Source organism: Myotis daubentonii, chromosome 2 (assembly GCF_963259705.1).
Source record: "Myotis daubentonii chromosome 2, mMyoDau2.1, whole genome shotgun sequence".
NCBI classification, from domain to species: domain Eukaryota; kingdom Metazoa; phylum Chordata; class Mammalia; order Chiroptera; family Vespertilionidae; genus Myotis; species Myotis daubentonii.
Genome location: NC_081841.1, coordinates 33,586,914 through 33,599,789, shown reverse-complemented (window position 1 = coordinate 33,599,789; position 12,876 = coordinate 33,586,914). Strand labels below are relative to the sequence as shown.

The window sequence follows — 12,876 nt, the reverse complement described above, 5'->3', positions numbered from 1 at the left end:
ATAATTCCAATCGACATTCCTGACAGGCTGGTGCAAGTTAAAGGGGCTGTTTGTTTCTAGAAATTGAGTATAGGCTGTCTATAGCCTTTTGTTCCGGATGGGTGTGTTTTTTTTCTGTGTCTTTTCATTTCTTTCTTTTCTTTTTGGGGGCATTTAATTGAAATCCATGCCGAGCGTGCAGACTGCAAAGATCAGAGCTGTTTTCGTCCAGCAGTGGTAACTATGCATTAAACATTTTGATTTGTTTGAGCTTGAAGTTTCGTCCTTTTTTGCCATTTGCTTCATGGAGTTTGTGTATATTTACAGCCTCTGCATTTAATGGCCACATGCCTTATTTTCACAGATGGCCAGTGGAAGACTTTTTCTTCCTCTTAGTATAGCCTGCTTTCAGCTTTGCTACATTTGTCACAGTGCCACTACTTGCAGCTAGCAAGTGCCCACGCTTGGTGGGGAGCAATTATGGTGTGAGTTTTTTAAGGAGCTTTTTAAAGGTTTTTTTTTTTTCAGTAAACTTTTTATGGTTTAATTTCCAAGCCTAGAAAAGCTGTGCATGTTTTCAAACAGAGCGTCTTGTGTTCTTTACATCATTCTGGTAGAGGGGTTAGTGCAGGATGGTCCAATAAAATGAGATACCCAGGGCACGCCAAATTGGTCTGTCAGATACACACCCACGGGCCTCTTGATGATTGAAATTGTCTCTTCATTTAAAGATCTGAAGCTATGCTTACAGTCGCATTCTTTCTTGTTAAATTTGTATTGAATGTATTGAGGTGACAGTGGTTAATAAAATTATATAGGTTTTAGGTGTACAATTCTCTAACACATCATCTGTATATTGTATTGTGTGTTCACCACCCCAAGTCAAGCCACCTTCCATCACCATTTATCCCCTTTACCCTCTTGTCCCTCCCACCACCACCCCCTTTCCCGCTGGTAATCACCATATGAAGTGAATTTTAAAGCACTATGCCGAGACCAATCTAGAGATGATATTTTTAAAGTGTACGTCCAGGGTACATAGATGACAGAGTAGAAGAGTAATAAACAATAACTATGCCAAGGTCATAGGGTTGTAAATTTGCATATACGATGCCCCACATTTCTGATTCTTCTAAATTTTCCGTAAGTAAAATAAGAATCACTTTTTTGTTGGACTGGAACTTTTTTAAGTGTGGTCTCTTAAGAATGGTCTTCACTTCCCTTCTCTCTTGTTCCCGTCTTCATCCCAAAGACCAAACGAGAAAGACCTGCTTTTGAGTCCTAGGAGGAGTAATGGCTATGGACATTTATTTTGTACCTTACCGTTTGCAGAGTGCTGTCACATTAAATTTCAGTCTTGTATGTACTGCAATATAAGCGGAACAGTATGCTTATCTTTGTTTTAAAAATAGAAAAACCCTGAGATCTGAGAAGATGACAACAATTGAAATGGTAGATGGGTTTTTAAACCCATGTCCTCTGGCTAGAATCTCGGTCTCCTTTCTAAGGGACCATCCTGGAGAAAGCAGCTTAGCACAGTCACCCTGTGCCTCCTTGATTAGCTTGCTTGTGCTCAGCATTGGTCATGTGTATTATTTAGTGTTGTGTTCTTTTTGAGTCTTTATCACACAAAAAAATCTCATTTAAGCCATCACCACCTCCACAATTTGTATATCTTTTCCCCAGTTCTTTATTTTTCCTGTTTTGGCTCCCTTTCTAGGCCTTCCTTTCCTCATCATGCACCAGCCCCTTCACCTGAGAATGAACTGGGCAAACAGAGAGAATATGGTCAATCTTTTTTTCCCCAATCTTATTTATTTTGCTTCTTGTAGCAGCTCTGATTAAACATGAAATGTGTGCGTTCAATGAAATGAGATTTAAATATCTATTCTAACCTACATTTCCCCCTCCCTTCCTCTGAAACCACCATGGATGATTGAAAAGTGAACTATCACCTTGATGTGCCTGCCTCTATTTGTCAGACCCAGCATTTCTGAACCAAACCACGACTCTTTAAAATAGTCCAATTACATTTCTTTAATTGAGTTAACTACTGGCTACTGAGGCTGCTTTTGTAAGAATGCTGACAGTTTCATCTTTTTTATTCCATGAAGAGGAAAAATTAAAGAGAATGATTCTGTGCTTTCTGTAGCTCAGTAACTGACTTACCCATTGTTTATAGAACAGTTACTATCAGACAACATTCCGGTTTTGTGTTTACATCTGTGCAGCCCTCCCACCCACTGGACATCCAGTGTAGCTTGTGAATTCTATTATTTGTCTTTGTTGGCTCCTGATTTTTTCCCATTAACTCTTCTGTTTGGGCTCGATGTGCACAGTATCTATATCTGCCTTGATCTGAAATAACAACAAAGTCATTTTTTACACTGTGATTCAATGCTGGCCACATATACAGACATTTAAAAACTCAGATATTGTTTTCCTCTCCTGCCCTTCCCTCTTCCACATGTACACACCCTAAGCACCATCATGACAAATAAGCAAGAACCAATATTTTACCATGATGGTAGTCTTATCTACTTTCTTTGTGAGTGATTTGTTTTCTGCAGATGCCTTGAGTGGCTTTTCTGTGCATTACAGACCCATGCCTCAGTGACTTCTTCTCCATAGCAGTGTTTTCCTTGTTTAAGCACTAAATTATAATGTTGAATTTGGGCCCATAAGTATGTATTTTATAAAGTACCTGAATCTATAAATCTGATTATTATTGGAAAAATTCTTCATAAAATATATTTCAATAACCATGTTTTTTATAATTTGAATTTACTCTTTTGAATTTGAGGAAATGATTATGAATTCTCAACTATAAGTGGACTGCCTTTAAGTTTTGAGACTTAACTTTTGAGGAAATTATCATTTATGGATAGAGAAAATATATATGGTTTTATACATTTATCAAAATATTGTGCTTTTGTTTTAGGGAGTCCAGTCAAGTAGGACATAGAATTGCAGGTTTGTAAGAAAGTGAAAAGGATCTTTAATCTGACATTGAATTACCTCTTCAGTACCTCTAATATGCCAGAACTGGAGAACCTCCAGGGAAGCAAAATGTTTTACATCCTGAGGCAGCTCATTCAATGGAGAGACAATTCTGACTATTCTAGAACTCTTCCTTCAGTTTTTCATTGTCTTTCACCGGGTAACATACAACCATTAGTCAGGGTTCTGCAACTCAGTTGCATGTGGCCAAATTCCCTTTTCCACAAATAACAAGTCTTGATTGGATTTAAATGTAGAGGTTCTTAAGATATTTAGAGATATCTATTGTTGATCTCCTCTTCCTACTCCATTCAACTCTGTTTATCAGGGTCCTGTGCAATTTCTCCATCATGACAACAGGATTTTGGTAAGAACATAATCCAAAGCTGAGTTAAGTCCCACACATTATGACCATTGAGCTTCTCTGGTGTGCATTCCAATTCCTGTAGAAAAGAAAAAAATGAGGTCACTATAACATTGTTTTTCTTAGTGAATCCATATTAGCCTCTTGTTATCACATTGTCTTAAGTGCTCTTACCTAATTCTTAAAGCAATCAGCTCTATCTTTTCTGGAACATACATTGTCACTAGTCCTCACATTTCTCTCTTCATTCATGGAAATTAGAACTAGTTGTCACCAACTTTCTAATATTTCTCCCACTTTAAAATCAATTATTTAAAAAATTATAAATAGGGATTCAATTTTATCCACAAGTCATCTTACTATCATGGAAAGTTATTCATCTGGATTAAGACTTGAATTCATAGAAATTGTATGTTTCCTTCAAAACCATTCTGTCTTCAACTTTATAATATTTCTTAAGAAAACTTGATCTGCCATTATATTTTAGTTGTATCAGATTGCCTGATGAAACCAAGGTCCTAAGAAATTTAGCTAGAATTACCCTTCAGGAAATATTTCATGAAGCTGGATATCAAATTTCATAAAAGAAAATTAGATGGAAGAATCACATTATGGCTTCTAATTCATACTATTTCCACCAGGAGAATCTAGTGGAATTTACAAGGCGGGGGGGAATCAGGATTAGAGAAGGCTTATTTTATAGATGATTAGACTCAGAGGACACTTACAGACCTTTCCAACCCTATCTCCCTGTGATCCTCTGATGGAGAAAATGAATGGAAAAATATTCCTAAGGAATACAAGATTTCAGAATAGCAAAGTGACTGGGAATATCTTAATGGGTAGATTAACATTTGACCAGAGTAGATTAGTGAAAGATTTCTTCAAGTTGCATTATTGTTGATGTTGGAGTGAAGTGTGTGTGTGTGTGTGTGTGTGTGTGTGTGTGTGTGTGTATTTGTATCTAATTTATATACAATTTACAAGAAGACTTTAATTTGTGCTGTTAGATTATGTGGGTAGATGATTATTTTTTAGAAAATGGGGATCTCAGTAAGCAAGGATGAAAGTGAGAGGTTGAGGGGGTGGACACATGCATTGTTTCTTTGTATTTTACTTAAGCTAATGAAAAAGTCTCCAACTAATAAACCCTTATGACATTATAAATAATCTTTCATCTTCTTTGGTGGTCTGTGAGATTCACATAAACGGAGGGTTAAAAACCTTTTTTGTTTCTTTGTTCCTCCGGTATCATTAGTATAGAAGGAGACCATAAAAAAGTGCAGCCAGAAGGGGTTTAACTGTTACTGAGTCAACATTTGACAGTCACACTCTGTTCTGTCATTTCATGCATGTGCTTTTTATGAGTTTTATAGCTTTGTGAGCTTTATTTCAGGGATGTCCATTATGATAGCTGATCCACAGCCCATCTCTCCCATTGTGTGTGTGTCTGGTGGGGAGCAAAGCTCATCAATTGTATGAATCCCAATTTCAAGGCGTAATAGAGGAACCATCTACTAGTGAACCATTTAATTCAGGCTTAGGTAGCTAAGGAAATATCTACCTCTTCTAAAGTACAGTTGTGTATGTGTGCTTGTGTGTTTTTATTTTGACTTATCTTAAATATTAATAAAGGATGTGCACTTGAGCCTTTACAAAGTGAATTTTTAGTTGTTTTCTGTGTAAGTTGACGTAACGAAATGGGAGTTTTCAATTTAAATATCTAGTAGGTTTACATTAGAAAGCTGTAAACCATCATGCCTGAGAATCAAATGTAAAATAAAATAAAATAAAATAAAATATTCCTGGCCAGGCAGTTCAGTGGGTTAGAGCATCTCCTGGTACATCAAAAGGTTGCTGGTTTGATTCCAGGTCAGGGCACATACCTAGGTTGCAGGTTTGATCTGCAGCTGGGGCACCTATGGGAGGCAACCGATCAATGTTTCTCTCTCACATGGATGTCTCTCTCTCTCTCTCTCTCTCTCTCTCTCTCTCTCTCTCTTCAAATGTTTCATTTCTCTCCCTCTCACCCTCCATTTCTCTGTCTGTAAAAAAGAAAAAACATACATAGATTGTTGTAGATGATGGGCAAGAGGGGGGGAAATGTCAAGAATTGTTAGAGTTGAAACCAGCATTCTCCTTTTTAGTGCATTAGTGCAATACTTGGCCATAGAGAATAGAAGATCTTAACCATGGCAATAAAAGTTTATTTTAAACCAGCTTTCTCTGAGACTCCTGATGGAACCTTTTAATTTGTAGGAGGTAGTCCATATAAATGATAGGTATGCAATAGAAAAAGAACTAAAATACATCAGCAGATTTAAAACTGGTATGTTGTAATGCTGTTTTTTCTATGCTGTAGAATCTTTATTTCTGATAAGAAACATTCAGGCCTAGAAATATATGAAATTGTTCTAATTCTTATATGTTAGGAAGAATCTTTATCTTTTCAATTTCCCTCATTGACTTTTTTTAATCTAATATTAAAAGTATATATTTCTCTTTTTTTTAAGCTAATGAGATCTATCATATATTTAAACCCTATTATACAGATAGGATTCTGGGATGCAGGGAGGAGAACTGATTTGTCCAGAGCAATACAGCTAATATATGTGGCAATTTGGTTAAGACATGATGCTCTTGATCCCCAAACCCATTATTTTCTAAATGGATTATTATCTATATTTACAAATATGTCCTCTTCCCATTAATCCCTGAGGTCTTTTGCCATTCAAAACATTCTTAACTTAGAAATATAGATCTTCACTGAACACTTCTAATCAACTCACTGACCACATTTCTTTAGATGTTTAATGGCTCTCCTTGTTGATTTCCATAATAGCCTGGTGTCACATGCAAACCATACATGTGCTGTTTTCCATTCTGCAAGTCATTGGATAAGCCACAGAACCCAAGACCAGCTGCCAAATTTTCTAAGTGAATATTAACGCATTGATAATAGTTCTTTGAGTGTTGACTTCTAGAGTTATGCATTTGACCCCAAGAAACTATATAGTCTAAAACATTCTTTTCTTCTGTGATGAGATACAAAATGGGATTATAAGCTTTTTCAAGTAAAATCAAACTACCTAATGTTTCCCACCTTAGTAAACCTACATAGTTGTATAAAATTTAATTGGCCACATAAGAATCATCTTTCCAAAGGAAATCTAGTTGTTACCCAATTGCTCATTTTCATTCAAGAGAGAAAGCATACAGGTCATCTTTTTTGGTCTTAATTTATAAATCCTCAAGACTATTTCATTTTTACTACTTTTTAGTAATAAATCTACTTGCACCCTCTACTCTGAAATTACTTAGTTCAGTGTAGAATTTTAGCAAGTATTTCTTACTACAGGCCCAGTGCACAAAACTCATGCACGGGTAGGGTCCCTAGGCCTGCCCTGCCCGGGGATCAGGGCTGATCTGTGGGGCGACTGGCGGGGCGATTGGGGAGCCCCCACTGGCACCCGCCTTGGCCAGCCTGGCACCACCTGCTTGCCAGCCCTGCCCCCTGCAGCTGCCGCCAGTCGCCTCCCTCTGCAGGGTGACCAGAGGGTAGATGGGGGGGGTGGGGCCCCGCTGGCATCTGCCTTGGCTGGCCTGGGGCCTATGGGCTGGGGGAAGCTCAGTGCACATCATAGCAACTGGTCATTCCACTGGTCATTCCACCATTTGGTTGATTTGCATATTAGGATTTTATTATATAGGATATGTGTTTGTTTTTCTTTAATATTTGTTATGTAAATAATAGAAAAAAGATAACAAAGAATGAAGCTACCTTGTCAGTTTCAGATCAGTGCTTGGATAGTAGTAAGATAGCAGTAAAGTATAACTAGATCTGTGTTCCAGATCACTGATCTTAAAGTGGGGGCATGGAGTGCTCCTTATTTGTACAAATTATTGGTTAGTGTGGTTTTATTGGAGCCTGTTGGAACTAAGAAAATGAATATGATAAAAATTGTCACCTCTGTTCATCAACATTTTTTTCCGTTTCCCCAAACTCAATTTCTTCGATGGTTCCCATTCTCAGCATCTTCCTATTTACTCCCTCCCTACCTCATTTGTTGTCAGCTGCTTCAGTTTAGAAAGAACTGATTTGATTATAAGAGCTTTGAGACTAGAAATTTTACCATTTTCAGTAATATATGCACACTTGAACAGAGGCTTTTGGAATGGGAACGATTTAACCCTAGGAACAGAATCTCAAGTGGTCGAGTTTTGAGACATGGTAGTACATAGTAGACACTTGTGAAAGAGACAGCCCGGGATGTGTAGGATTGGAAGAAGTAAAATGAGAGGAATCTTCCCAATGTATTAGCATGTATGCTTTATAACATTTGGCTGATACTTCCTTCTCCTACATGCCTAAATAGATTGAATTTAAACTTTGAGAACTATTCTTAAATCAATCTCATTTTTTTGGTGGTTCAGTATATTATCTAGACTTCTAGCCACATGTAGATTTATGTCTATCTCTATACATAAGAACTAAATATATAAACTTTTACTACAGTATTAATTTTTATATGGAATTACATAAGAACTATCATGTAAGCACTATATTTGTATGTACCATATATTTAACATATAATCACTTGGGTTGTATTATATCCTCCTTACCTCAGTTCTTTTAAGGTATTCTGAATTTATTGTCAGAGAGGGTTTCTAAAATGTGGCAATGTTACCATTTTGACTTATATGCTGTTGTAAGGTATTTGAATTAAAGGCACTCCACACATTCTCCAATTCCTCCAGTCACCTGTCAATGACTGGGCAAAGGGTCACACACAAAAAGTGGATCCTACCATGTTAACTTCCACTCTATCCCACTAACATCCTTTTGAGAAGTATTATAAATTCCACTTACGGGTAACTAATTGAGCCATTTTTTTATATACACTATGTGCTTGAGAGGTAGATAATTAGAAGTTACTTACTATAAAAACTGGTTGTGACTTTCCTACTCACTCATCATTTACTAATTTTAGCCTCTTGGTAAGATGGTACAAGATCCACACAGCTGAACTCAGAACCTTAAAAGTCACTTAACCTTTCTTTTTTTCTACTCTGATCAGCTTCATTTTGGTTTCTCTTCTTGAAAGACTTTACTTCAGAATGGAAAACTCTCTAGAAAATATGTAGCAGCCCAACCAGTATGGCTCAGTGGTTGAGCATTGACCTATGAACCAGGAGGTCACGGTTCAATTCCTGGTCAGAGTTCATGCCCAGGTTGCAGGTTTGATCCTCAGTAGGATGCATGCAGGAGGCAGCTGATCAATGATTCTCATCATTGATGTTTCTATGTCTCTCTCCCTCTCCCTTCCTCTCTGAAATCAATAAAAAATCTTTAAAAAAAAAAGAAGAAAAGAAAATATGTAGCACAATTGTCATATACACTGTTAAATCAAAACCTGAGAGGTGATCCAGGCCCAGTACGTTCCCAAAGATAGTACAGTAGTCTTCATGGGCCTGGGGACTATCCTATCATGTTGATGGAAGGTGGTGTTGTGTTTTACATAACTATCTCGTACTTTAACAACTACACTTATATAATGAGAGTCTGTCAAGCTGGTATCCTTGGTGCTCCTGAGCTCAGCTGAACATAAACAGAAGACTCGCAGCAAAAGAAACCCAGAACATATAAAACAGTTGAAATACCAACTATACACACAAAACAAATTGGGACAGGTTCTACATTTTTAAGTTGATAATGTATTTCAGTGTTAGCACTAGATAACCCTATAGAACTAAAGTTGATAGAATTATTTTATTCCCAGTTTCCCTACTGTATCCTATATAATAAAAGCCTAATATGCTAAGTGTCAGGTTGATCAGTCGGCCGTTCAACCAATCAAAGTGTAATTTCTATATATAAAAGCCTAAGCAACCATTAGGAGCAAACAACTGGAATGACCAGTCACTATGGCACACACTGACCACCAAGGGGAAGACGCTCAATGCAGGAGCTGCCCCCTGGTGGTCAGTGTGCTCCCAGAGGGGGAGTACTGCTGAGCCAGAAGCTGGGCTTACAGCTGGTGAGTGTAGCTGCCATGGCGGGAGCCTCTCCTGACTCTGCGGCAGGCGTAGCAGGCCGGATGAATGCGAGCAGTGCCCACCTGCTATTTGGCACACTGCTATATCCCCTGAGGGGCCCTGGACTGCGAGAGGGCGCAGGCCAAGCTGAGGGAACCGCGCCCCCACTTCCCCGCCAGTGCACCAATTTTATGCACTGAACCTCTAGTTTTATAATAATTTACAATTAAAAATATTTTTTCTACTAAATCATATATAGAATTTGACAAATAGAGAATAGAAGTTCCAAGGCCACTAAATTAAGAAAATTTTTAATCTAGTATGTACAACAGTAATATTGTCAGAGATTGTATAGAGATAAAGCATGTACTGTATTAATTTCAAAACCCTTTGTCTCTTGGTGGGAACATTACCTGGGCCTTTACCTGTAATACAATTATCTTAAACAGTTGATTATTTCCTGTGAAGATTTATTTTTTCAGTAGCTGTTCCGCAGTGTATGTGGTTCACTTGTTCAATTCATGTTTGTGTTTCTCAGAAAGCAAGGTGAAAAATTATAAAGAAACATGAGCACATTTTATGAAATCCAACAGATGCTTTTCTTAAAACTGTTTTGGAACCACATTGTCCTCAGAGCAGTGATGGAGGGTGCTAGAGAAAGGTGTAAAGCTTTTGTTGTATGCTTTTTCTGTTCTTAAACTCACTCAGTTAATTTGGAAGTGGTTTAATATCTCTTGTGGTTTAGATTAAGCATTATATTTTCCTTGAAAATAATTTTGTTTGTAATGGCATGTTCTCCATGAATTCAAATCATGCACTGCATGCTTTTAAATTATTTGATTTCCTTACAGATCTAATTTCGGTATATTTGTAGTTCAAATAATTCTCCAGCTCAATATTTTGGCTTAGCAATCCACACCAAATTGTGGTCCAAGTAGCAGGCACTCACATTGAATGTATGGAGCCTTGACAAGCAATTAGCAATGAATATTTAAATGTCCTCATTCCTCTTGCATGAGGAATGCAGATGGCATTTAAGGAGATGGCAACCAGAGGGCACTACTGTGAATTATGCTTCTATCTGTTGGTCACCTGACTATTAGAAGACTGTCTCTGGGTCCCATGCCACTTCTATACTTCTACTGTTGGTCTGAAAATAAGGCAGGCATTTCAAATGTTACAATACAGGTTGCTTTCATGACATATCTATGTACATGTTGTGATTTGGGAAGGTTATCTCCAAGAATCCCAGAATTTATCTTCTGGGCATAACAAGTCCAAATACCAAGACTATAAAGGGGATTCTAAGAATAAGAAGAATTTATTCAAAAATTCTGCTGATCATTTGCTTCAACTACATAATGTGCTGAATGTACAAAGGTGAATAAATCAACATCCCATCCCTTCCAAAAGCCGATGTATTATCTATGGCCCAAGGAAAAAAAGTCTTTGAATATTTATCATTTTCAGACTGAACTCTCACTATGTATTTGTTTTTGTTTGTTGTGTTTTTTTTTAGGAAAAAACAACACTGGAGAGTCTGACTCAGCAACTAGCAGTTAAACAGAATGAAGAAGGAAAATTTAGCCATTCCATGATGGATTTTAATATGAGTGGAGATTCGGATGGTTTGTAAAGATTTGATATGTATTCCAATAGCGGGCAGAAGTGTCCATTTAGTACAATTACAACTACTAAAAAGTATACCATTACAATAGGAGCTCCTGTACTGAGTAGCCCCCATGTGCCCAGCACTCTGCTGAGTGCTTTGCATGGATCTCTGGCACAACCTGTGAGATAAATATGATTACAGATAAAGAGAATGGCCCTTAAGGAATTTGAATTATTTTTTCCCAAGGTTCTAGGGCTGTAAGTGCCAGAGGCAGGTCTTGGATTCAAGATGAAATGATTCCAATCAAATATTCTTAATCGCCATCTACCCTGTCTCTCACTTCCTTATTTCTTGTACCTGAAACAAGCTTTTCAGAAATTTGCATCTATAAGCTCATTTTCCAGTTCTCATTTGTCAACCCCTGACCAGAATACATGGGTCAGAGGACATTTTTGCGATGGTTTCTTGCATTTTGGAACCTTTCCCTCTTCCATTATCTACCATACATTGACGTGCCCTGCCTACTCTGTAACTGAGTAGAACTCCAGCTACCAGCCTCTTGCCTTCCTCACATGCCTCGAGACTTCTGTTGTCTGCATCATCTCTGAATATTCTAAACATCCACAGTGACAACTAATTAAGCTGATGATCCACTTTTAATAGCACAGCAAAGAGGGAAAAAGAAGCAACTGCTGTTATTCCTCTTACGCTGAGCCCCAACTGGAAAGGTCTCTCCAGTGTCAGGTGACATGTATGCATTGGAAGAGCACTGTCCGCACATTTATTATTTGCTGCAGAGGAAGTTGCCCGCTTATAGGAAAGCCTGCACCAAGGCAAAACGTACTTTAGGACAGAGGAGCTCACTTGGATCTCCCAAAACACACAAGTGCCCATTTGTGCCTTGGGCCAATTCTGCTTTTAAGTCCAGTTCACTGGCCAAGGGACTAGCCAAACTTGAGCATTCAACCAGATAATTATGTCAAAACCGAATTTTATTCTATTGGCTATCTAAGAAAAGTCTGTTTTACTGGTCTATTGTAGCCAAACATTTCCTTCTGTTTTCTACTTTGCTTGGATAAGATAAACCTGGCCTAAGTACATACAAAGAGCTTGTTTAGCTCTGATGAAGTCACAGAACATTCACTTTACTGCTTATGTTGCTGTAAGGTGTAAGAACAGGAAAAAGCAGATGTGCAAATGATTATTTGCTAGTTACTAACTCGCTTTAGAAAGATGTTGCCATATATTAGCACTCATTTTTGTCAATAAAAAAACAATTACTGGTATACCACATTTCATAAATTTTAAGTTATATTAGCATGATAAAGTATATGAAAGATAACAGACATTAAAACAGCAAAATTTTGTTACTGTTGTTTGTTGAATTCAGTCATGCTTGTATGCAAAGTATTTCCCAATCTTCATGAGACCAAAGAGCATATAATGAATGAGAAATAATGAGATGCTGTATTTTTTGGTTTGCTGCTATACAGGACTTCAAGTGTATGTAATTTTGGTTGACTCCTATTCCTTCAAATTAAGAAAAGAAAGGAAGAATATGATGGAGAAGGGGGAAACTGCTTTTATCAGTACTATATGCTCTAAAAATCTCAAATTATTTTAAAATTTTGTATACTACCCATCTCTCTCTCTTCCATATTTTGTAATGATAGTCCTAGAAAACTTGGTGTCAGAGTTCCATGTGTTCAGTTTCTTTCTCTCTCTCTCTCTCTCTCTCTCTCTCTCTCTCTCTCTCTCTCTCTCTCTCTCTCCCCTTTCTCTTCTCTTTTTGCCCAAACTCAAGAACCTCTGGACGCTCCTTAGTCTGCTGAAGCTGTTCTACAAAGTCACATAAAGCCCAGAGGAGCGACGGCAGCTCCCTGAG

The 12,876-nt window shown here is 37.7% G+C and overlaps 1 protein-coding gene across 5 annotated transcripts in view; it reads left to right on the top strand.

Annotated features, from left to right (window-relative positions):
* Window positions 1-12,876, top strand: part of SOX5 (SRY-box transcription factor 5) — a 980,574-nt gene that overhangs the window by 952,061 nt on the left and 15,637 nt on the right. For all 5 annotated transcript variants that reach the window (XM_059682385.1, XM_059682383.1, XM_059682384.1 and 2 more), the window contains one exon: window positions 10,899-11,007. In XM_059682385.1, the coding sequence (XP_059538368.1) occupies window positions 10,899-11,007 (109 nt within the window). The remainder of the gene's footprint in view (window positions 1-10,898; window positions 11,008-12,876) is intronic.